Source organism: Mastigoproctus giganteus, chromosome 14, assembly GCF_048544385.1.
Source record: "Mastigoproctus giganteus isolate SK-2022 chromosome 14, ASM4854438v1, whole genome shotgun sequence".
NCBI classification, from domain to species: domain Eukaryota; kingdom Metazoa; phylum Arthropoda; class Arachnida; order Uropygi; family Thelyphonidae; genus Mastigoproctus; species Mastigoproctus giganteus.
Window position 1 is genome coordinate 46,109,787 of NC_143588.1, and position 27,079 is coordinate 46,136,865.

The following is a 27,079-nucleotide window of genomic DNA, read 5'->3' on the forward strand; positions in this document are numbered from 1 at the left end:
AACTTATTAACTTTGTGCAAAAAGCTGTTTTCAATTACAGATATGTAAACTAGTTAGAGGGCACTTGTGTGAACCAGTGATCAGTTTAATATTAGAACAGACAAGAGTGAAAAGAGAGAACAAATGCCCTTTGTATAGGTACATATGAATATATGAACACTTGCAAAATTTTACCTTGTTTGTGTAACACAAAAATTAACAATATGTTATTATGCATGAGAAACTGACTGAATATCTCCATCAGTACAATCATTATCTTTGTCATACTGACAAAATTAATGTGTGAATTGTCTATTCAAAAATGCAAATATCTACCACAATGAAACTAAATGATTCTTAACATTTTAAATTTGAATTGCAAAAATTCTTTATGGTAAGAGTACCTGACTATGAATTAAATGTGTCAGCATTAATCAAAATTTCTCTTGATTAATACTCACATGTTTTTATCTTGTACAACTACTTCAAACTTGTTTAAATTGGAATGATGTACAGATGTCAAGGATGGGAATGCCAGATGTTTATCAAAATCTAACAGGGAGATCAGTGATTTAATAACTGAGAGCAAAGTGGGGGAGAAATTGTTGAAGTTAAACATAAAACAGGCACCTGGGGCAGATGGAATCTCTCTAGATATATATTGAAGGGAGCAGCAAGGGAAGTAAGCATACCCTTGGCCATAATTATGAGAGCATCCTTAGACTGGAGATGTGCAAATGTATCCCTAATTCACAAAGGGACGCAAAAGGGTGACACAAATAATTATAGACCTGTTAGTTTAATTTCTGTTCCAGGTAAAATAATGGAGTCACTGGTTAAAGAGGTGATACAGGATCACCTAGACAAGACTGCAGTAATAGTTCAGACACAGCATGCGTTTGTTAAGGGGAAGTCTTGTCTGACCAATTTGATTGGATACTATGATGTGATCACAAAGGAACTGGATGCAAAAAAATAATTTTGATATCATATACTTGGATTTCAAGAAAGCTTTGATACTGCTGAACATGGAAGACTGCTGTACAAATTGGAGCGGTATGGCATTAAGGGCAAGTTGCTGCAATGGATAAAGGGATGGTTGAGTAGGAGATGGCAGAGACTGGTAATAGATGGACACTGCTCTTCATGGACTAATGTTATCAGCGGAGTCCCCCAGGGTTTGGTGATGGGCCCATTGTTGTTTTGTGTATTTATCAATGATATCGATGACGGTATATCATGCTTAATGCCCAAGTTTGAAGATGATACAAAGGTTAGCAGGGTTGTTAATGACACCAAAGACAGTATGCTACTGCACCAGGATCTAGAAAAGTTAGGCAGATGGGCTGAGAAGTGGCAACTGAAGTTTAACATTGACAAATGCAAAGTACTGCACATGGGTAGAAGTAACCCAAGAGAAATGTACCAACGCTATGGAACTACACTTAGAGAGGTGGAGAATGAAAAGGACCTGGGGGTAATTGTGCAGGCAGATATGAAGTTCTCTGAGCAGTGCAGATGAGCTGCAAGAGTAGCTCATGGTGTCTTGTCAATGATATACAGGAATTTTTCTAGCAGGGATAAGGAGGTGATTATTCCCCTGTATAACGCAATGGTCAGGCCACACCTTGAGTACTGTATACAGGTCTGGAGGCCTCATTTTAGGATGGATGTAGAGTTTTAGAACGAGTACAGAGAAGGGCAACAAGATTAATGAGAGGAATAAAGGGGTGCACTTATGAAGAAAAGCTTAAGTTCTGCAAGTTGCAGCATTTGGAGACTATGCACCTGCGAGGTGATCTGATTGAGGTGTTTAAGGCCTTGAATGGTTTGAGCAGGCTCAATGCTGACGGGATACTTCTGCCTGCTCAGACTAAGAACCTCAGGGGGCATAGATTCAAACTGAGGAAAGACAGTTGTAGAATAGATGTGCAGAAGTTTGCCTTTAACCAATGAGTAGTTGATGCTGGAACAGACTTGCATCTGTTGTTGTGGAAGTTGATAGCTTAAATAAATTTAAGGCTCAACTAGACAAACATTTGGAGTGACTGGATGGGTGAATTGGGAAGGGTTTTTTTTTTTTTTTTTTTTTTCCAGCTGATGCTGTATAAGTTTTCTTTCTTGCATCCTATGCCTCAACTAATGCTAATGATAATTCTTATCCACTGAAACATGGTTCATTGTCCTCTTCCTCATTTTGCAATTATTACACTGGACCTTCATTTTTATTAGTACAATCTTTATAAGAATGACCTGTTTTGGAACAGGGTCCAAAACAGTTCTCTGACAATATTTTGAAATGTGTACAAAACTTAGACACATGAAACATTGTGTTAATGCAAAGATTTCATGTAATTTATATGCCATCCATGGGGCATATAATCTTTCACGCTTTCCAATAACTTTCCAGACCTTCAGCCTGATCCCTCGCACCGAATTAACCTTATCACTATTCCTAGATTTATTTACAGAAACAAGCTCGACATTCTCATTGAATGCCTTCTTAGACAAAACATAGTCTTTACAGTTCCATGCCCACAACTGATCCAGAAACTCTTCTTGGTATACATTAATATCTATGTCAAAAATCACAATCCTTGGTACACTCAGTCTTAAACTCACTTCCTGTATCTTGGCACAGTCTTTGATTTTGAATACATCATCATCCCCCTCAGCCTACACTAGCACACCACAAATTCGTACTATTCTAATGTTTTTTTACTTTCGCATCTTTCAATAAGGGTTTTACTTTGTTGTATGTTAGTACATATTGTATACATTGTTGTATACACTGGCACTAAAGATATTAAGAGTAGGAGACTGGCAGAATTACTTAACAAGTACAGATCACTGTTGAAAAAAAAAGCCGTGAATTAGGGTTGAATTTGAAAGTGTCTGCAATTCTACACAGACATGATAGGAGGCAGTATATGATGAGAGCCTTGTCGATCATTTCAGCACTGGAGAGAATGTGCAAGGTTCATGAGATAGAATTTTTCTAAGCCTGGTCTGTGCTTGTTAATATTTGCTGTTGCTATCAAGGCAGTGTTAGTGGGTCGGAAAACAGCTAGCTTGGAGGGATACATGGACTAGTAGGTTAACAGTAGCTGCTGGCAGAGGTGAAAGTGATTCTTGTACTGCTTCTATCAGAATGAGCAGCAGCCTGGAAAACAAGATGCAGGGGATTTCAGCGACTGCTGGGAGTCATTGCAGTAAAAGTAAACACATGGGCTGTGCTAAGGTAACTAAGAATAGGAACAGGTGCATGTATACTTGCACATACACCAATGCTAGAAGTTTGGTAAATAAATTTGATGAATTTGTGGCGTTGGCCAAAATATCAAAGGCAGATATTGTTGGGATATCAGAGAATGGTCTCACACAGATATAAGGAATGCAGAAATGGAATTTGGGGAGTACAATGTGTATACGAAGGATAGACATGATAGGAAGGGAGGAGGGGTTATGCTATTAGTTAAGAAACACATAAAATCCAAGGATGTACAACTAGTCAACATGGCTGGAGAGTGCAGTGTCGAGTCATTTTGGTGTAACATAAGCACTGGGAAATCGAAATTGAGAGTAGGAGTGTGTTACAGGCCTAATGACTCTGATGAGTATAATAAACAGCTGTACAGGGAAATAGAGTGGGCCAGTAAATCAGGGAGTCTTATAATAGGGGATTTTAATTTCTCAGATATTGATTGGAATTTGTGGGTTGGTCACTCACACACAGTAAGGCTTTTGTGGATTTATTGAATGATTGTTTTCTACAGCAGCATGTTTGGGAGGCAACCAGAGGGAGTAATACTCTTGATCTGATTATCAGTAGTGATTCGTCATGCATTAAGAATCTGCAGATAAAGGAACCACTAGGTGACAGTGATCACAGTGTGCTGAAGTGGAATTTACTCAAAGAGTAAATTCCACTTCAGATAAAAGGGGTAAAAGGAAGGGTTTTTGCTTTTGTAAAGGTGACTACGGAGGTCGGAGACAGTATTTAAATTCTATATGGTGGGACCAACTGCTGATGTTACCAACGGCAAATTCAAAATGGGAAGCATTCAACGAATTAATCTTGGAAGCAACTAGGCTTTTCATGCCAACTAAGAACTACTGTTCTAGGTTTAGGTCCAAATGGGGGTTAGATGAATTAATGAGACTCGTGGCAGAGAATAAAAATGCATGGGATGCATATAAATTATCAGGCAACACAGAAGCCTATGGTAGATATAGTGTAATCAAGTCACAAAGGAAGTTAAGCAAACAAAGGCAGATTATGAGAAATCTTTGGCAAAGGATAAAAGAAAAAGGCTTCTTTACTTATATAAACTCTAAAAGGAAGGGGATGAATCATATTGGTCTGCTTGATGTCGATGGTTTGACTGTAGATGATCCTACTCAGATAGCGGCCAAACTGAATGAGTATTTTGCATTTACATTCACACATGAGGAGTTAGTCAGGGAGGGGAAGGCCAGATGTTTATCAAAAGCTAACAGGGAGTTAAATGATTTTGTAATAACCGAGAGCAAAGTGCAGGAGAAATTGTTAAACATAAGAAAAGAACCAGGGTTAGATGGGATCTATCCAGCTGTATTAAAGGAGGCAGCAAAGGAAGAAAGCAAACCCTTAGTCATAATTATGAGAGCACTGTTGGACTCAAGGGAGGTTCCCACGGACTGGAGATGTGCAAATGTATCTCCAATTCACAAAGGGGGGTCAAAGGGTGACATGAGTAATTACAGACCTCTTAGTTTAATTTGTGTTCCGGGAAAAATAATGGAGTCACTGGTTAAAGAAGCATTGCAGGATCATCTATATAGTGATGCAGTAATAATTCAGACACAGCATGGGTTTACTAAGTGGAAGTCTTGTCTGACCAATCTGATTGGATACTATGATGTGGTCAACAAAGGAACTGGATACAAAAAATAATTTTGCTATCATATACTTGGATTTCAGGAAAGCTGTTGATACTGTTGCACATGGAAGACTACTGTACAAATTGGAGTAGTATGGCATTAAGGGCAAGTAGTTACAATGGATAAAAGGATGTCTGTAGGGGGAGAAGACAGTGTGGTAATCAAATGACATTGCTCTTAGTGGACTAATGTTATTAATGGAATCCCACAAGGTTCGGTGTTGGGTTCAATGTTGTTTTGTATATTTATCAATGATATTGATGAAGGTATATCAAGCTTAATGTCTAAGTTTGCAGATGATAGTAATGTTGGCAGGTTGGTTAATGACAGTATGCTACTGCAACAGGATCTAGAAAAATTGGGCAGATGGGCTGAGAAGTAGTAACTGAAGTTTAGCATTAACAAATGCCAAGTACTGCATATGGGTAGCAGTAACTGCAGAGAAATATACCAACCGTGTGATAGTGGAGAATGAAAGAGATCTGGGTGTCAGATATGAAGTATTCTGAGCAGTGCAAACAGGCTGTTAGAGCAGGTCTGGGGTCTTGTCAATGATATACAGGAATTTTGCTAGCAGGTAAAAGGAGGTGATTATCCCGTTGTACAAAACAATGGTCAGGGCATACCTTGAGTACCACACACAGGTCTGGAATCCTCATTTCAAGAAGGATTCACTGAGGAGAGTTGCTAGACGAGTAGAGAGAAGGGCAACAAGACTGGGAAGGGGAACAATGATAATTGTTCTAATGATATTAAGAGTAGGAGACCGGCAGAATTACTTAACAAGTATAGGTCACTGTTGAACAAAAGCCGAGAATTAGGGTTGAATTTGAAAGTGTCTGCAATTCTGCCCAGACACAATAGGAGGAAGAATATGATGAGAGCCTTGTCAATCAATTCAGCCCTGGCAAGATTGTGCAAGGCTCAAGGGATAGATTTTTTTTCAACCTGGTCGGTACTTGTTAACAGGAGAGACTGCTTCTACAGGGATGGGATACACTTAAATAGAAAGGGTTCAAGAATATTTGCTGATGCTATCGAGGCAATGTTAGGTGGGTCGGAAAACTGATAGCTTGGGGGAATACAAGGACTAATAGTTTAACAGTAGCCGTAGGCAGAGGTGAAGGTGATTCTTGCACAACTTCTATTAGAATAAGTAGCGACCTGGAGCAAGGGGTGTTGGGTGTTTCAGGGACGGATGGCAGTCATCCTGAAATAGGTGGGTATATGGGATGTGTTAGGGTAACTAGGAATAGGAGCATGTATGCTTGAATGTATACCAATGCTAGAAGTATAGTAAATAAATTTGAAGTGTTGGTCAAGACATCAAAGGGCGGATATTGTTGGGATAGCAGAGACGTGGGGTCACACAGATATAAGGAATGCAGAACTAGAATTTGGGGAGTACAATGTGTACAGAAAGGATAGACAGGATAGAAAGGGAGGAGGTGTTATGCTGTTAATTAAGAAAAACATTAAATCAAAAGAAGTGCACCCAGCTGATATAGATGAACAGTGCACTGTTGAGTCAGTTTGTTGTGACATAAACACTGCGAAAGCAAAAATAAGAGTAGGAGTGTGTTATAGGCCTAATGACTCGAATGAGTACAATGAACAATTATGCACAGAAATAGAGTGGGCCAGTAAATCAGAATGTCTTATAATGGAGGATTTTAACTTCCCAGATATTGACTGGAACTTGTGGGTTGGTCACTCACACACTAGTCAGACTTTTGTGGATTTATTGGATGATTCTTTTCTGCAGCAGCATGTTCGAGAGGCAACCAGAGAGAGTAATACTCTTGATCTAGTTATCAGCAGTGATCATTCGTGTATTAAGAATTTGCAGATAAAGGAACCATTAGTTGGCAGTGATCACAGTGTATTGAAGTGGGATTTACTTAAAGATATAATTACCATCAGGGGTAAAGGAAAGGGTTTTTGCTTCCGTAAAGGTGAGTACAGTGATCTCGGAAAGTTTTTAAATTCTGTACAGTGGGATCCACTGACGATGTTACCAACAGTAAATTCTAAATGGGAAGTATTCAAGGAATTAATCGTGGATGCTACTAAAAGTTTCATACTTATTAAGAAATATTGTTCAAGGTTTAGGCCTAAATGGTTATCAAATGAACTAAAGAGACTCGTGACAGAGAAGAAAAATGCATGGGATGCATATAAATTATCAAGTGACTCAGAAGCCTATGGCAGATATAAGCTAGTCTGTAATCAGGTCACAAAGGAGATTAGGCAGGCGAAGGCAGATTATGAGAAATCCTTGGCAAAAGATGCTAAGAAAAACAGCAAGGATTTCTTTACTTTTATATATACTCTAAAAGGAAGGGGATGAATCTGATTGGTCCACTTGACATCGATGGTTCGACTATTGATGATTCTCCTCAGATAGCAAACAAACTGAATGAGTATTTTGCATCTACATTCACACATGAGGAATTATTAAGGTTTGGAAATGGCAGAAGGTTATCAAATTGTAGCAGGATACTTAATGATTTTGTAATAACTGAGAGCAAAGTGGAGGAGAAATTGTTGAAGTTAAACATAAGAAAAGCACCTGGAGTGGATGGGATCTATCCAGTTATATTAAAGGAGGCGGCAAAGCAACTAAGCAAACCATTAGCCATAATTATTAGAGCATCCTTGGACTCAGGGGAGGTTCCCATGGACTGGAGATGTGCAAATGTATCCCCAATTCACAAAGGGGGATCGAAGGGTGACACGAGTAATTACAGACCAGTTAGTTTAACTTCCGTTCCGGGTAAAATAATGGAGTCACTGGTTAAAGATGCATTGCAGGATCATCTAGACTGCAGCAATAATTCAGACACAGCATGGGTTTGTTAAGGAAAAGTCTTGTCTGACAAATTTGATTGGTTATTATGATGTGGTTACAAAAGAACTGGATTCAAAAAATAATTTTGATATCATATATTTGGATTTCAGGAAAGCTTTTGACACTGTTGCGCATGGAAGAATATTGTACAAACTGGAGCAGAATGGTATTAAGGGTAAGTTGCTACAATGGATAAAAGGATAGTTAAGTGGGAGAAGACAGAAGGTGGTAATCAATGGGTGCTGCTCTTCATGGACTAATGTTATCAGCGGAGTCCCCCAGGGTTTGGTGATGGGCCCATTGTTGTTTTGTGTATTTATCAATGATATCGATGACGGTATATCAGGCTTAATGTTGAAGTTTGCAGATGATACAAAGGTTGGCAGTGTTGTTAATGACAGTAATGGCAGTGTGCTACTGCAACAGGATCTAGATAATTTGGGAAGATGGGTTAAGAAGTGGCAACTCAACTTTAACCTTGACAAATGCAAAGTACTGCATATGGGTAGAAGTAACCCCAGAGAAATGTACCAACTGTGTGGTACTACACTTAACGTGGTAGAAAATGAAAAAGATCTGGGAGTAATTGTGCAGGCAGATATGAAGTTTTCTGAGCAAATGCAGACAGGCTGCCAGGGCAGGTCATGGGGTTTTGTCAATGATATATAGGAATTTTTCTTGCAGGGAAAAGGAGGTGATTATCCCTCTGTATAAGGCAATGGTCAGGCAATGGCTTGAGTACTGCGTACAGTTCTGGAGGCCTCATTTTAGGAAGGATGTAGATTTATTTGAGCATGTACAAAGAAGAGCAACAAGGTTGTTGAGGGGAATGAAGGGATCCTCTTACCAAGAGAGGCTTAAGTTCTGCAAATTGCAGTGGCTGGAGACTAGGCACCTGTGCGGTGATCTGATTGAGATGTATAAGGCCTTGAATGGGTTGAGCATGCTGAATTCTGATGGGATCCTTCCACTTGTTCAGATTACGATCCTAAGGGGGCATAAATTCAAATCAAGAAAGGACAGATGTAGAATAGATGTGCGGAAATTTGCCTTTAGCCAGGGGGTGATTAATTGCTGGAACAAACTTCCATCTGTCATTGTGGAAGTTGATAGATTGAATAAATTTAAGGAGGAACTGGACAGGCATTTGGAGGGAATGGTGCGATTTTTTTTTTTTTTTTTTTTGGCTGATGCTGCATAAGCTCATACACATGCTTTCTTGCATCACATGCCACTACTACTAGTACTACAACAAAGGGGATGCTCTTATGAAAGAAGGCTTGAGTTCTGCAAATTGCAGCATCTGGAGACTAGGTACCTGCAAGGTCATCTGACTGAGGTGTATAAGGCCTTGAATGGAGTTAGCAGGCTCAATGCTGATGGGATTCTTCCTCTTTCTCAGATTATAAACCTGAGAGGGCATAAACTGAAATTGAGGAAAGCCACTTGTTGAACAGATGTGCAGAAATTTTCCTTTAACCAGCGAGTAGTTGAAATCTGGAAGAAACTTCCATTTGTCATTGTGAAAGTTGATAACTTATATAATTTCAAGGAAGAAGTGGACAAACCTTTGGAGGAAATGGATGGATGAAATGGGAAGGGTTCTTTTTTTTTTTGGCTGATGCTGTATAAGCTTGCTATCTTGCATCATATGCCTCTGCCAATGCTAATGCTAAAGTTATCTGCAGACATAATGTTAACAACTCCAGCTGATTTCCATTTTCTGGTCACAGAGACCCAGCTATTCGAAATGTATGTTGAGGCTTTTACAACTACTAATGACCTCACACATTGTTCATTTACTTTCCAGAATACCAAACAATTATAATCACATAGCACCACTCTTGATCTTTTTCTCACAAATAATCTATCCAAGTACATGGCTGAGCTGAATAGTCCTCTACGCAACTCAGATTAGAACTCTATGATGGTCTGTTCTGCAATGGAGCCTTTCTCTCGTGGCCTTTCTCAACCTCATGTTGTTTGGCATTATGAGTGTGCAAAATGGGATGATCAGTGAGATTTGTATTTTTCTTTTCCTTGGATTACTGTTATAAATCTTCTGAACCAAAGTTTTCTCACATCATGTCAGTAAAATTATTCTTATAGAGATAATACTTGAAGTATAAACTCACTAGTCGTTTGATTTTTTTTATACTTTGGCATAAAGAATAATGCTAACTCTTGCTGGCCATTTTGAATCATGTTTTCACTGATGCATTCTTGGTATTATTAAACTGGCTGCAAAGGAAAAGAAAGAGTCTATGAAAACTAACATATCAGAATGGCAGTATAGTATAGTGCTAAATGATACAAAGAAGTGAACTTTTCTGTATCCACCAAAACAAAGAAAAAAGAGTAAACTCCTCAATCACTCATACTTTTCTTAACCTCAACCATATAATAGTAGTAGTAGTAGTAGTAGTAGTGGCACATGATGCAAGAAAGCAAGTGTAGGAGCTTATGCAGCATCAGCCAAAAAAAAAAAAAATCACACCATTCCCTCCAAATGCCTGTCCAGTTCCTCCTTAAATTTATTTAACCTATCAACTTCTACAACGACAGATGGTTAATTCCACTTTAAACGTTATCAAGCTCTTCACATCTATCCTCACCACTAATTCTCAACTGTGTGGTACTACACTCAAGTTGGGTAGTGGAGAATGAAAAAGACCTGGGGGAATTGAGCAGTCAGTTTTCTGAGAAGCGCAGACAGGTCATGGGGTCTTGTCAATGATATACAGGAATTTTGCTAGCAGGTATAAGAAGGTGATTATTCCCTTGTATAAGGCAATAGTTAGGACACACACTGGTCTAGAGGTCCCATACAGGTCTAGAGGCCCATTTTAGGAAAGATGTAGAGCTGCTGGAACAAGTACAGAGAGGGGCAACAAAGGGGTATGCTTACCAAGAAAGGCTTAAGTTCTGCAAATTGCAGCATTTGAAGACTAGGCACCCTGCAAAGTGACCTGATTGAGGTATATAAGGCCTTGAATGGTTTGAGCAAGCTCAATGCTGATGGGATTCTTCCTCAGATTATGTACCTGAGGGGGACATAAATTGAAATTGAGGAAAGATAGTTGTAGAATAGATGTGTGGAAATTTGCCTTTAGCTATTGGGTGGTTGATTGTTGGAACAAACTTCTATCTGTTGTTGTGGAAGTTGATAACTTGGCAAACTTTTGGAGTGAGTGGAAGGATGAAATAGGAAGGGTGGGTTTTTTTTTTTTTTTGGTTGATATTGTATAAGCTTGCTTTCTTGCATCATATGTTAATGCTAATTCCTGATGTATTCCACTTGCTATTCTAGCATACTCCAAATCCTCATTCATGACTACCAGCTGTGCCCCTGCCTTTAAGCTAGTCCCTGATTAAAATTTCTGATATGATACATTGTATACACTATTGTGTATACAATGTATCATATCAGAAGTTACCATTCATGTATAGTGAAAGAGTAATATGAATAACAAACACTATTATTCTGTATAATTTTCTAACCCTTAGTTTGGTTATTATGATAATCTGTTATAATGAGTGTGTTTTCAGATTTTCTGTACTATATTATGCCTGATTTTCTAAACAGCATTAGATCTAACTTTAATCAAATTAATCTTTTTATAATTAAAAAAAAAATGTATTTTCTACTTACCACTAACCCACTTGGTCCAGCATCCCCTTTAGATCCTTTCTCACCCCGAGCTCCCTAAACAACAAATAACATAATTAAGTTTATAAAACATAAGGCAAAGCAACATTTATGAAAAACAGAATGTGAATAACAAGATTCAAAAAAGCCACAACTGCTTTACTTGTCAAAGCAAATGGGCATGACAAATGTAAAATCTCTTCTGTATAATATATAATAAAATAATTTTTAAAGCTTATTAGAGTGAGGCTAAAATTGATGATGATATGCAATAATTAGCCTCCTGTAATCAACTGTCAAAAAACTCCCTTGAGATGCAGTCTGAGTAACTATATTAGCAAAGTAATCAAAACATCACACTTGAAGAAAACACCATACCAGCACCTGAGAAGTCAGCATAGTGAAATGTGGCAATCCTCCACTAACCCAACCAGCCATAATTAAGCAAATTATAAAGAATAGTCAGATGTAAAACTCAAATTAATAGCATAGCTTAATTTGCGGTATTCACCTTTTTATATAATCTTCAATTGACGTGTTGAGATAGAATAAAATGGTAGTTGAGTTTAAAAATTAGAATTAATATGGATACGTTTAAATTTTGAAAACGGAGTTTAAAATATGCTCAAGGAAATAGAAGTGCACGTCTTCATCCTTGGTTTTCATGAATTAAAAGTTGAAACGATAAAGCTAGCAAAGTTAAACTGAGGAGGCCAAGAGCCATAACGAATTGGCTTTCATTGTTAATGTCTTCAGTTGGCAATAACGGGAGGGAGTGAATGCATGTTTTTAAAAGACTCTATGTTCCCGTAATGATTTTTGATACATGTGGTAATCTCAGGTGCATGAGATTCCAAGCCGGTAAGAGGTTATAGGGTAGTTTGGCATTTAATACATTAAATTTAGAATGATAACGAAACCACTCTATGATAAGGGCTTCGTACTGAAAAATTTTAAAACTAGATTTTAATTTAATGATAGGGATGGCTGAATCAACTAAGGGAGTGTAGTTGTGGGCTTGTACATGTAACATGAGTTCTGTATTTGATTTTCCTGTTCTAAAGCTATTGTAGTGGTAATATGCGCATGTGTTTGATGTTTTTGTGGAGCCATATTTAGAGGTTGTACTACTAATGTAGCATGCATTACAGTTTTGTTGACATTTAATTAGATAAACAATACTGTTCATGTCGCTGATTTGATATTTACGTGTGTCTTTATATGAATTAAACATTGATCCTAGTTTATTATATGTTGAAAATATGAGAGTGATGTCTGTACCGGTAAATAATTGACAGAACTGTCTAGCAAGATCACTGTGGTAAGGAATAACAACGTGTGTTATTGCATGTAATGTGTTTGGACGGTTTGTTGATATTATTTTGGACGGTGGTGATAATTTGTTGGATTAACTGAAGAGGATATTTTCTGGATATGAATTTTGCTGTAAGGTATTGGAGTTCATTGGATATGTCTTCTTGTGTAGAACTGTATTTGATGGCATTATAAATTTGATTATAGAGGACAGCATTTTTTGAACTAAGGTGGATGGTGTGACTCGAAATGTAAATATTTTCCGGTATGGGTATTTTTTCTTGTAATTCTAGTTCCGAGTTTAGTATCTGTTTTATATATGGTGAGATTAAGGAAATTAATCTGTCTGTTTTCTTCTAATTCAAGGGTAAATTTTAATCTGTCGTGCACTGAATTAAATTTAATAAAAAGGTTATCAATTATGGTTTTGTCTTCTATGATAAGGATGTCATCTGCATATTGGGTATATAATTTAATCTCTGGAGGGAGAGGTTGCAAAACTTGATTTTCTATGGAGGCTAGGTATATATATGTAAGATGTAAAACTTCATAATGGCTCAATCCACTATGTCAGATTAATAGGAATTAAAATAATCTTGGAAGATGGGAAGGAAGAAACAGACTACGGTAGAATGCAGCTATCCAAAACAGTCGAGACTGAGAGTATTTTGGATAATCAACTCTTAATACACTATTTACGTATGAAAGAGAAGGGAAAAAATTAATGAGTGAAAACAGCACTGTGCATTTATTATTTACATATTATACACTGAGTGGACAGAAATCATGGGATACCTACCTAGTAATGGGTAGGCCCACCTTTTGCCTAGATAAGGGCAGTCACACGGTGAGGCATTGTGTCCACTAGTTCACAAAAGCATTCAACAGGTATTTCCATCCATGCTTGCTGCACCACTCTAAAGAATTCTGTCACATTCCTGGGTGGAGGATCCAAAGCTCAAATGGACCTTTCACAGCAACCCAAAGATGCTCCACAGGGTTCATGTCTGCTGAACAGGGAGGCCATTCCATGGTGTTAAAATCTGCAGAATGCTCTTAAAACCATGTTCTATTCACCATGGCTCTGTGGGGAGGCACACTGTTCTGCCGGAAGATCCATTGCCATGTGGATGCACGATGACCAATCTTCCTTACATTTTGAGGGTACAGCTCTAATACGGTGTTCACAGCCCAGCCACTAATTAGTACACTGGACCGAACCTATTGGTAACTCTTTGGGAGGCTTCTGGATCAGTTAGTGTATAATCTTGCTACCTCTACTCTGCCAGATAGTGACTGGAGGGAGTCTGAGTAGCGTGTAGATTGTAGGAAGTTTTATTTTAGCCAGTGAATCATTGATAGCTGGAACAAGTTGTCCTCGCAGGTAGCTGAGGCTGATAATTTGAATTAATTCAAAGGTCTCATGAATACTTACCTGTGTGAGGAGGGAAGCATATAATTTGTGTTTTCTTATCTACTTGGTTGGGTTTTTTTTTTTTTTTTTTGCCAGTGCATCAAGAGCCTGTGGCTTCCTTGCGCTATATGGTGAATACTATTACACTATCAGATATACCTGATCGACAACAATGTTTAGATAACCGGAATTTATGGTGCCCTAGGATCAGAGGACAGAAGATATGTAAATACCATATATATATATATATATCTCCAAGTATGACAAAGCAAATATTAAATGTTATAATAAATATAAATATTATAATAAATACTAAGTAGTCACATAACCAATTAATGCCATCTAGGACGATTAAACATTACATCGGTCTGTATGAATATGAGTTAAGTTAATAATGGTAAGAGTTTTTTAAGGTAAAAAATGATATACTAGCTTATCAGGTAAGCCATAAACCCTGGCGGGTACCCAACGTAACCTGGAAAAAATCAATCTATGCCATGACATAAGCAAAAAAAATTATAAACATATATAAAAATACCATTAAAATGTTAGTTATGGCAATAAGATACATTGCAAAGGACTTTTTCAAGGGCTAACCCTTACAATGTATAAACCATAATTAACGAGCTATCCGTTTCTGTAGTCATCGTCCAGCATAACTATGTCCAAATATACGTAAAATAATATTAAGTTAGAGCCAAAAGTATAAAATTTGTAGTAGTTAGAGCCAAAAGTATAAAATTTGTAGTAAGTTAGAGCCAAATGGTTAATTAATCCCAAATTTAGCAGTAAACTGGCAAGATGACTGTTAGCCCGACGGATAGCCAAAATTTAAATTAAATTAAAATTATAGAAAGAGCTATATTTATTGTTAGGCATATGTGCGTAGTTGAGGGTAAATCTACACGGTAAAACTACCGTGACAGCATTTACCATCAACTACGCACATATGCCTAACAATAAATATAGCTCTTTCTATAATTTTAATTTAATTTAAATTTTGGCTATCCGTCGGGCTAACAGTCATCTTGCCAGTTTACTGCTAAATTTGGGATTAATTAACCATTTGGCTCTAACTTACTACAAATTTTATACTTTTGGCTCTAACTACTACACATTTTATACTTTTGGCTCTAACTTAATATTATTTTACGTATATTTGGACATAGTTATGCTGGACGATGACTATAGAAACGGATAGCTCGTTAATTATGGTTTATACATTGTAAGGGTTAGCCCTTGATAAAGTCCTTTGCAATGTATCTTATTGCCATAACTAACATTTTAATGGTATTTTTATATATGTTTATAATTTTTTTTGCTTATGTCATGGCATAGATTGATTTTTTCCAGGTCACGTTGGGTACCCAACGTGACCTAGAAAAAATGGCTTTTTTATGGCTTACCTGATAAGCTAGTATATCATTTTTTACCTTAAAAAACTCTTACCATTATTAACTTAACTCATATATATATATATATATATATATATATATATATATACACCAAGAAAAAGAAAACATATGGCACACTGATACACCTTCTGCAGTAGCCTGCCTTTAGGATGGTTTCAGTTTCTCATGGTTACCTCCATAAGAGCATTCTTCCATTGGTGCCAAAAACTGTAAATTGAGACTCATCAGACAATATATAGCTTTCTTCTGTTCTTCCTATGTCTATCCTTTTTATTCCTGATACCAACACAAGCTGTATTTTCAAGCTGGTGTTGGTGCCTTCTGTGCAAGGTCTCCTACTCCTGTTGGGCGTTCTTTATAAAGTTCTTCTCATAGCATGGGTATTGATCCTTATGATGTTCCTAAATTAGACGTAGACGTTAAATGTTCTGTTGTCTGGCAATGATTGCATTTGATAATCTACTCTAGCCATTGAGCATGTCATTCCATCACGTTACATTTTTGGCATCAGTTGTATCTGTTCATGAATATTTTCTGAGCATTTTTTGTTTCATTAAAGACTCAAATGGAACTTCTCTTAACGAAAGAGGCCTCTGTTCTCAGTATTCAGATTTCAATGAAGTTCAGGTTATACTGAGAAAATACGGAAAACACAGGTTTATTAAAGTCCTTAACAGGAAACATGTAAGACAGATAAAATCGGTTAAAATAAATATTACATCAAAAGCTTTGGGACATAAGTTGCCCTTCTTCAGTTGTAAAAGCATTAACACAAAACAACAAAGAACATGGATGGTGGTCATGCAAGGTGAACTGCATGGTACTGGTGTAGACAACAATTAGCAGATAGAAGTAGAGGCTTGTGATTGTGACTGCAGAGCTTGGGTTTGCTGTGTGTGCCAACGTCCATCATTCAGAAGCATTGTTGCTTCAATGATGGGATGAATGCAACTTCCCTTGTTCCGATGAAAAGAATTACCACAACACAAAATGTTGAGCAATTCTTACCAGATGCAGTGACAGTACTGACTAGAATGGTGAATAATCTTAATGTCACGTCATGGGTTGATACGGTGCTGGATTGACCAGAAGTGTTCAGTGATAGCTGAGTGGTCTAAATCAGCAGAGCGGATAGCTCTCTCATGCTCTGAGACTAGATCTTTGAGCCTTCTGCCAGATTCACCAATGTAGCAGCCAGTGCACCTACGACAAGAAATGCATTACACCGAACCGCTCTGCAAGAATGGGGGAATTGGTGTCTTTACCTGCGAGACAAGGGAATGCAATTTCCTGCCTGGAAGCTGCAAGAACTTTATCCTATAACTCTGTAAGACATTGGAGAGTTGTTGTGACAAGTTCTGGTAGTATAGAATAAAGGCGGTTGAGGTGGGGTCATTGTTATGTGTGGTCCTAGGATTTGGTTGCAGTTGTGGGCCTGTATGTCCATTTTTTTTGCACTGGTAGGGTAACTGCACTTGGCCTCAGCATGCCTCTCATCTGCAGAACTGGAGTGATCCAGGCACAGGATAATAGGCTCATGCTATACCAAGAAGCTGACAGTGAGTATGTGCTGACGGATGCACCCATTGCTGTATCATGAATCTGTCTGTAGAACGATTCACTGTACATAACCACACCACCAGTAAGGCGCAACTTAAGAGTGGTGCAAATGTCGTTAGCAGAAAGTGAAGTTCTGCTGTCCAGGGTCTGTCTAGCACTAGGCATTAGTAGAGGCATATGATGCAAGAAACCAAGCTTATACAGCATCAGCCAAAAACAAAAACTTCCTATTTCACCCATCCATTTGCTCCAAATGTTTATCTATTTCTGCCTTGACTTTATTTAATCTATCAACTTCTACAATGACAGATGGAAGTTTGTTCCAGCAATCAACCACCAGCTAGCAAATGGTAAATTTCCACACATCTATTCTACAACTGTCTTTCCTCAATTTGAATTTATGTTCCATCAACCAATTAATCTGAGCAAGAGGAAGAATCCCATCAGCATCGAGCATGCTCAGACCATTCAAGGTGTTATACACTTCAGTCAGATCACCTTGCAGGTGCCTAGTCTACAGATACTGTAATTTGAAAAACTTAAGCCTTTCTTCGTAAAAGCAACCCTTTGTTCCATTCACTAATCATTTTGTCTAGGAGATGTTTAGCACATGTTATTACCAGCTGGACAAGGAACTGAAGTAAAAAGTGATATGACATCAAACGATGCCATAACCTGATCCTCCAAAATGGTTACACTAGAAATTAGACTAAGGAACTCCCTGCTGTTAGAAATTGTGTGAATTGAGTTTTGCCTACCAGAGGCACTCTTCGTATGACTCTTTACTTTACAACAAATTTTGACAATTCATATGTCAGGGAACCCCAAAAGGAGATGATGGGCTGCTTGTGGACTTTTGGTAAGCTATAGAATTGGGGAATCTGGCATGCAGATGCAAGCTTACAGATTCAGGGATTTTTCCAGACTTAAATCAACCGTAGACTAGGCTGTTGACCTTGGCCTCCCAGTGTTCTGGGATCTTCACAAGAGAGTCGCGTACAGGCCCGTCCGCAAACAGAGGTGTCTTGTAAAAGAGACAAGGCTTTTGTATGGTAGTTCGAACGATTTAGAACAACCGTTCAATGTCCCTCATCTGCAGATAGAATGACAATTGAATCATCCCGTTTTAGCGAGTTGAACAGTTTTGCCTACTGTTTTACTGTTTGAAAACTGTTCACGCGATCTCTAACAGTGGGGAGTTCCTTAGTCTAATTTCCATCTAACCATTTTGGAGGATCAGGTTATGGCATCGTTTTACGTCGTATCACTCTTTACTGCAGTTCCTATCCAGCTGGCAATCACATGCACTAAACATCTCCTAGACAAAGACCAAACCCTGGGCAACAGAATTTCATTTTCTGCCAACGACATTTGTCCCACCCTTAGGTTGTCTAACTGGTGGTGTGGTTTTGTACGGTGAATCCCTCTGCAGACAGAGTCATGGTACAGCAATGGATGCAACTGTCAGCTCCATTATGGCAAACATCGCTATGGAAGAACTAGAGGATCGTGTGTTTGTAGGTTTGCCAGAACCTATAACCTTTTGGTGTCGCTATGTCGACAATATATTTGTTATCTCTCCCCAACGAGTCAGGAGACCGACTCTTGCAACACTCTCTTTCCCCCTTTATTCAGTTCACTAACAAACTGGAATCGGACAACGTTCTTCCATTCTTGGATACCCTTGTTCACTACGAGGGCATGCATCTAAGGACATGAGTCCACTGCAAACTGATGTGTGCTGGCCAATTCACCAACTATCAGTTGGAACATACTCACAGTCAGCTTCTTAGTACAGCGCGAGCCCTATTAACCCGCAACTGGACTCACTCCAGTTCTGCGGATGACAGGCATGCTGAGATCACTAGAGTAAAGGCAGATCTGGTCAAGTGTGGTTACCCTACCAGTGCATTGATAAACGTGACTTAGAGGCCTATGACCACACAGCAAACTCTAGGACCACACGTAACGATGACCCTACCTCAACCGCCTTTAACTCATACTACCCGAACTTGTCACAACAACTCTCAAAGGTCTTATGGAATTACGGGATAAAGTGCTTTTTTTTTTTTTTTTTTATGAAAACCTCAAACATGAGAGGTATTAGAACCTATAGTACTTGGTACCGTGCTCTGGATGGAGGTTGAGAAGACAAAAGAAGATATTTGTTCACATTAGACTTCAACTTCTGTAGACTGTAATTTTCAGGAAATACATATGAAGGAAGGTTGTTCCAGAAAATGGCAGTTGAATGAATAAACGAGGAAGGTGAAAAGTTGGTTCTGTGAGTTTGAAGTTGGACAGTAAATGGATGTTGGTTAGTGGCAGCATGTGTTCAGACTGTTTTAAAAGAGAAAGTGGGAATTATAGAAGCCAATTCAGAAGAACAGTGCCCATGGAAGTATCTGCAGAAAATGCATGCAGCAGAAACAGTACGTCTACGAGACAGAAAGTTAAGAGACTTTGTTAGAGAGGAGTCATTAATTAACCTAACTGCCCTCTCCTGAATGGAATGTAGACACATGAGAGGGGTTTTGGGGGCACCACCCCAGAAGTGGGAACAATATTCCATGGTGGGGGGGGGGGATTTACAGTTTGTACAGAGTGACCAGCTGTTTGGAAGAAAACTACCGCTGAGAGTGAAAGAGAAAACCAAGTTTTTTAGATGCAGAGAAAGCAATATTTTTAATATGCTTGTGAATATAGAGATTAGAAGTCAGGTTAATCATCAAAAGAGATATATCATTTTTCCTAGAAATCGGAGTGTCACCAAAGACAAGCAAAGGAGCAGAAGAATCTTTTTGCGAGATATAAGACAAGACAAGTTAACTTAGTGGATCAAAATCAACTAAGTTGTCTTTTCCCCACTGGAAAATTACCTGGAGTTCGGCATTTAAGAAATTGGTAGCGAATATTTGAGAAGTTGAAGCTGATTGTGCAGGGCAAGGTTTCTCAAAATGGAAAGTGAAATGCAATGTGCTATCATCGGCAAAACTATGGATAGGATTTCCAATCAATGGAAGAAGGTCATTAATATACAAGAGGAAAAGAGTAGGGGTCACCAGCATTAGTGGAGAAGTTAGAAGACAGAGAGCCATCTACCATCACCCTCAGTGAGCGATCAGAGAGAAAACTGGATACCCAATTACAAAAAAACAGTTGGCAAACCATAAGGTCATAGCTTGCTTAGAAGTTATTTATGCAAAACACAATCGAAAGCTTTTGAGATGTCAAGAGCAACTGCTTGTGTTTCACCGAACTTTTCCATTGAATTTGTCCATAAAGGGGTAACATAAGCCAGAATAGCCATAATTATGAGAGCTTCCTTGGACTCAGGGGAGGTACCCATAGACTGGAAATGTGCAAATGTGACCCCAATTCAAAAAGGAGGATCAAAGGCTGACACAAGTAATTATAGACCTGTGAGCTTAACTTCTGTTCCAGGAAAATTAATGGAGACACTGGTTAAAGAAGCACTGCAGGATCATTTAGACAAGTCTTCAGTTATAGCTCAGACACAGCATGGTTTTGTTAAGGGGAAGTCTTGCCTGACAAATTTGATTGGATATTATGATGCAGTCACAAAAGAACTGGATGCAGGGAATAGCTTTGATATTATATACGTGGATCTTAGAAAGGCTTTTGATACTGTTGCACATGGAAGACTGCTGTACAAATTGGAGCAGTGTGACATTGGAGGCAAATTGCTACTATGGATAAAGGGGTGGTTGAGGGGGAGAAGACAGAGAGTGGTAATCAATGGACACTGCTCATCGTGGACTAATGTTATTAGTGGAGTCCCTCGGGGCTCAGTGTTGGGTCCATTATTGTTTTCTGTATTTATAAATGATATTGATGATGGTATATCAAGCTTAATGTCCAAGTTTGCAGATGATACAAAGGTTGGCAGGGTTGTCAAGGATACTACTGACACTATGCTGCTGCAACAGGATCTGGAAAGGTTGAGCAGATGGGCTGAGAGGTGGCAAATGAAGTTTAACCTTGACAAATGTAAAGTACTACACATGGGAAACAGCAACCCCAGAGCAATGTATCAACACTGTGGTACTACACTGACAGTGGTAGAGAATGAAAGGGACTTGGGGGTGGTTGTGCAGGCAGATATGAAGTTCTCTGAGCAGTGCAGACGGGCTGCAAGAGTAGCTCATGGAGTATTGTCAATGATATACAGGAATTTTTCCAGCAGGGATAAGGAGGTGATTATTCCCTTGTATAAGGCAATGGTCAGGCCACACCTAGAGTACTGTATACAGGTCTGGAGACCTCATTTCAAGAAGTATGTAGAGCTGCTGGAACGAGTACAGAGGAGGGCAACAAGATTAGTGAATGGAACAAAGGGTTGCTCTTACGAAGAAAGGCTTAAGTTTTGCAAATTACAGAGTCTGGAGCATGGTTTGAGCATGCTCAATGCTGATGGGATTCTTCCTCTAGCTCAGAATAATCACCTGAGAGGGAATAAATTCAAATTGAGGAAAGACAGATGTAGGATAGACGTGCAGAAATTTGCCTTTAGCCAGCGGGTGGTTGGTTGGTGGAACAGACTTCCATCCCTTGTAGTGGAGGTTGATAGCCTAAATAAGTTTAAGGCTCAGCTGGACAGGTATTTTGAACGAACAGAGGGGTGAAGTGGAAGTGGGCTTTTTTTTTTTGGTTGATGCTGCATAAGCTTGCTTTCTTGCATCAAATTCCCCTACTAATGCTAATGCTAATGCTAATCACAAGTGGATCGACACTGAAGGAATCCGTACTGGCAATCGTTGATCAGAGGGAAGGTTTTAGGTAGTTTAAGAGATCACAGTTAATTGATTTCTCCATTACTTTAAAAAGAGTAGAAGTAATTGCAATGGGACAATAACTGAATGGGAGGGATTTGTCATCCTTTTTAGGAACTGGCTGGATATCAGCAAATTTCCAAGCAGAAGGAAAAACACCTTTTGAATAAGAAAGTAAAAAAAGCAGCAAAGAACAGCAGTAAGTTCAGGAGCACAGGTTTTGAGAACAAGTGGAGAAATACCATCAGGACCTGGAACTTTCTCAGCATCAAGATTCTCAAAATCCTTCTAACATCCTTTTGACAGAAGACCATAGGAGGCATTGAATGGAGTGTGTTGGGAATGGTGAGAGGTGTTTTTACCAAGATCGTTAATACATGAGTTGGAGGAAAAATGGGATGCTAGCAGGTCAGGTTTATCCTTGGCTGAAGTGACAACAGAACCATCTGGTTTTGACAGAGGTGGGAGCAGAGATGGGCAAAAGTTGCGGCCAATAGCTTTGGCAAGAGACCAGAATGCTCGGCTACCATTAGGGCAAGAAGCAAGTTTTCTACTCTTAGCCTGTTCAAAATCTAGTTTGCATTAGCATTAGCATTCATTAGCATTAGCAGAGGCATTTGATGCAAGAAAGCAAGCTTATGCAGCATCAGCCAAAAAAAAAAAAAACCCCACTTCCACTTCACCCCTCTGTTCGTTCAAAATACCTGTCCAGCTGAGCCTTAAACTTATTTAGGCAATCAACCTCCACCACAAGGGATGGAAGTCTGTTCCACCAACCAACCACCCGCTGGCTAAAGGCAAATTTCCGCACGTCTATCCTACATCTGTCTTTCCTCAATTTGAATTTATGCCCTCTCAGGTGATTTTTCTGAGCTAGAGGAAGAATCCCATCAGCATTGAGCATGCTCAAACCATTCAAGGCTTTATACACCTCTATCAGATCACCTCGCTGGTGCCTAGTCTCCAGACACTGTAATTTGCAAAACTTAAGCCTTTCTTCGTAAGAGCACCCCTTTGTTCCATTCACTAATCTTGTTGCCCTTCTCTGTACTCGTTCCAGCAGCTCTACATCCTTCTTGAAATGAGGCCTCCAGACCTGTATACAGTACTCTAGGTGTGGCCTGACCATTGCCTTATACAATGGAATAATCACCTCCTTATCCCTGCTGGAAAAATTCCTGTATATCATTGACAATACTCCATGAGCTACTCTTGGAGCCCATCTGCACTGCTCAGAGAACTTCACATCTGCCTGCACAACCACCCCCTAGTCCCTTTCATTCTCTACCACTGTCAGTGTAGTACCACAGAGTTGATACATTGCTCTGGGGTTGCTGTTTCCCATGTGTAGTACTTAACATTTGTCAATGTTAAACTTCATTTGCCACCTCTCAGCCCATCTGCTCAACCTTTCCAGATCCTGTTGCAGCAGCATAGTGTCAGTAGTGTCCTTGACAACCCTGCCAACCTTTGTATCGTCTGCAAACTTGGACATTAAGCTTGATATACCATCATCAATATCATTTATAAATACAGAAAACAATAATGGACCCAACACTGAGCCCTGAGGGACTCCACTAATAACATTAGTCCACGATGAGCAGTGTCCATTGATTACCACTCTCTGTCTTCTCCCCCTCAACCACCCCTTTATCCATAGCAGCAATTTGCCTCCAATGTCACACTGCTCCAATTTGTGTAGCAGTCTTCCATGTGCAACAGTATCAAAAGCCTTTCTAAGATCCAAGTATATAATATCAAAGTTATTCCCTGCATCCAGTTCTTTTGTGACTGCATCATAGTATCCAATCAAGTTAGTCAGGCAAGACTTCCCCTTAACAAAACCATGCTGTGTCTGAGCTATAACTGAAGTCTTGTCTAAATGATCCTGCAGTGCTTCTTTAACCAGTGCCTCCATTAATTTTCCTGGAACAGAAGTTAAGCTCACAGGTCTATAATTACTTGTGTCAGCCTTTGATCCTCCTTTGTGAATTGGGGTCACATTTGCACATTTCCAGTCTATGGGTACCTCCCCTGAGTCCAAGGAAGCTCTCATAATTATGGCTAAGGGTTTGCTTACTTCCTTTGCTGCCTCCTTTAATATAACTGGATAGATCCCATCCACCCCGGCTGCCTTTCTTGTGTTTATCTTCAACAGTTTCTCCTCCACTTTACTCCCAGTTATTTCAAGATTCTGTAGCTTACTGCTAGAGTTGAATACACCTCTGGCATTCCCCTTGCTGAATAACTCCTCATGTGTGAATGTTGATGCAAAATATTCATTTAGTTTGTTAGCTACCTGAGCAGGATCATCAACAGTTGACCCATCAATATCAAGTGGACCAATCTGATTCATCCCCTTCCTTCTAGAGTTTACATAAGTAAAGAACTCTTTGTTTTCTTTCTTCGCATCCTTTGCCAAGGATTTCTCGTAATCTGCCTTCGCCTGCCTAACCTTTGTAACTTGGTTACAGATCAACTTGTATCTATCATAGTCTTCTGTGTCACGTGTTAATTTGTATGTATCCCATGCATTTTTCTTCTCTGCCATATGCCTCATTAGTTCATCTGACATCCATTTAGGCCTAAACCTTGAACAATATTTCTTAGTTGGTATGTAAAGCCTAGTAGCTTCCAAGATAAGTTCTTTGAATGCTTCCCATTTTGAATTTGCTGTTGGTAACATCATCAGTTGGTCCCACTGTATAGAATTTAAATACTGTCTCAGTCCATCGTAGTCGCCTTTACGGAAGCAATAACTCTTCCCTTTACCCCTAATGGTAGTTACCTCTTTGAGTAAATCCCACTTCAGCACACTGTGATCACTGCCACCTAGTGGTTCATTTATCTGCAGATTCTTAATGCATGAAGAATCACTGGTGATAATCAAATCAAGAGTATTACTCCCTCTAGTTGCCTCCCGAACATGCTGATGTAGAAAACAATCATCCAATAAATCCACAAAAGCCCTGCTAGTGCGTGAGTAACCAGCCCCCAAATTCCAGTCAATATCTGGGAAATTAAAATCTCCCATTATAAGACTCTCTGATTTACTGGCCCACTCTATTTCCCAGTACAGTTCCTTATTATACTCATCAGAGTCATTAGGCCTATAGCACACTCCTACTCTCAATTTTGATCTCCCAATGCTTATGTCACACCAAACTGACTCAACACTGCACTGTCCAGCGATGTCGACTGGCTTCACTTCCTTGGTTTTTATGTGTTTCTTAACTAATAGCATAACCCCTCCCCCCTTCCTATCCTGTCTATCCTTTCTGTAGACGTTGTACTCCCCAAATTGCAGTTCTGCATCCCTTATATCTGTGCGACACCACGTCTCTGATATCCCAACAATATCTGCCTTTGATGTTTTGAGCAATACCTCAAATTCATCAAATTTATTTACTAATTGGGATTTACTATTTACAGTTTACCATTTACAGTTACTTATTTACTATTTACAGTTACTAATTTACTATTTACAGTTTGGACTGATTAATAACTGCTTTAAATTGTTGCGAGCTTTGGTGTAGGCAGAAAAAGAAACTGAAGAATTGGAAACAAGCCAATTACAATATGCAATGTTCTTCTCTTGAACAGCCTTAGCACATTTATTGGAAAACCAAGGTTTAGATAAAGGATAAGATTTTAAAGTGGATTGTGGAATAAAGGATTCCATTCCTACAAGAATAATTGCACTGAGACGATCTGAGCAAACGTTGACATCAGAAGTTTTGAAACGGTAATCCGACCATGGAAAAGAAGAAAATAAATCTCGCAGGTCATCCCATTTTGCATTCTTGTAATGCCAAACAACACGAGGTTGGGAATAGCCATGAGATAAAGGCTCCATTTGAGAAAAGACAATCACCAAGTTCTGATCTGAGGTGCCCAAAGGACCACTCTCTTCGACCATGTATTTAGAAGTGTTGTTTGTGAGAAAAAGATCAAGCATGCTGGCTGTATGGCGAGGATTGTCCAGAACAAAGGAGGTCGCATCCATCCCATCACTGAAACAACAATGCTTCTGAATGATGGATTCTGGTGCACACAGCAAATCCCAGCTCTGGAGTCACAAGCACAAGTGTCTACTTCCATCTTCTAATTGTTGTCTGCACCTGTATCACGTGGTTCACCTCGCTTAACCACCATCCATGCATTCTCTGTTGTTTTGTATTAACCTTTTCACAACTGAAGAAGGGCAACTTATGCCCAAAAGCTATTGATGTAATATTTATTTTAACTGATTTTACCTGTCTTACATGTTTTCCTGTTAAAGACTTTAATAAACCTGTGTATCCCACATTTTCTCAGTTGCGACGCTTCTCTTTGTACTCTATAAGTGCAGCCACCCTCACTACTGCAAAACCTGATAAATATACACTGACAATCATAACTCTGTGGAAGTCAAATTTAGTTCCTGTACTCTCTACAAGTGCAGCCATTCTCTTCACTAATGGTGAGCTGATTTTGACAAGAGACCAGAATGCTCTAGTTGCATTACATGGCTTTAAAGTGCTTCCTGCACATCTCACACACGTCCAACATCTTCAATTTACAATATTTTGTACAGATTGTCACACACAGCCCAAACTCCCATGTCCCAAAAAAGTAACCATTTAAGACTAATAATTATTAAATAGCTAATGCTTTTTTGGCTCTTTTAATATATCTGTTTTACAGATAAAAAAAAAAAAGTCTTTCTAAAAGAAGAAACTAAGTAACCTTTGCACAGATAAAATAACTTGGTAAGGTTTAAGAACCAAAAAAATTCTTCCTGTTTCACCAGGTTTTAAATGCTGACCTTTTTCATCAGTATTCATAACCACTGTGCTAGCAAGGCATAGGGACATAAGCAGATCAAAGTTTGCTTTCTCATAAGTTGCCTTACACTACATTACTTTAAAAAAAAAATGGCATCAACAAAAGTTTAACCTGCCATTTATTTTAAAGATAAGACACTGTTGTGGCAGTTTGTTTTCCAAACACCAAAACAACATTACCTATTTTATAAATAGCTAATGTTTTGTAAATGGCTTCCTGTTTTATCAAGAAATTGTCTTTAGAAGAAGTTTAAGATGAAGGATCAGTAAATTCCAAAGCAAACTCTCATAATAGTGTTTCATCTTTTAAATGTCAGATAACTTTTTTTGAAGTTAATTTTAGTATAATGTAAAT

General features: G+C 38.8%; 1 protein-coding gene across 1 annotated transcript in view; it reads right to left on the minus strand.

Annotated features, from left to right (window-relative positions):
- The window catches only part of LOC150075107 (uncharacterized), a 617,581-nt gene that overhangs the window by 210,422 nt on the left and 380,080 nt on the right, over positions 1-27,079 (minus strand). The window contains exon 30 of the mRNA XM_090388926.1: positions 11,406-11,459. Within this exon, the coding sequence (XP_090245052.1) occupies positions 11,406-11,459 (54 nt within the window). The remainder of the gene's footprint in view (positions 1-11,405; positions 11,460-27,079) is intronic.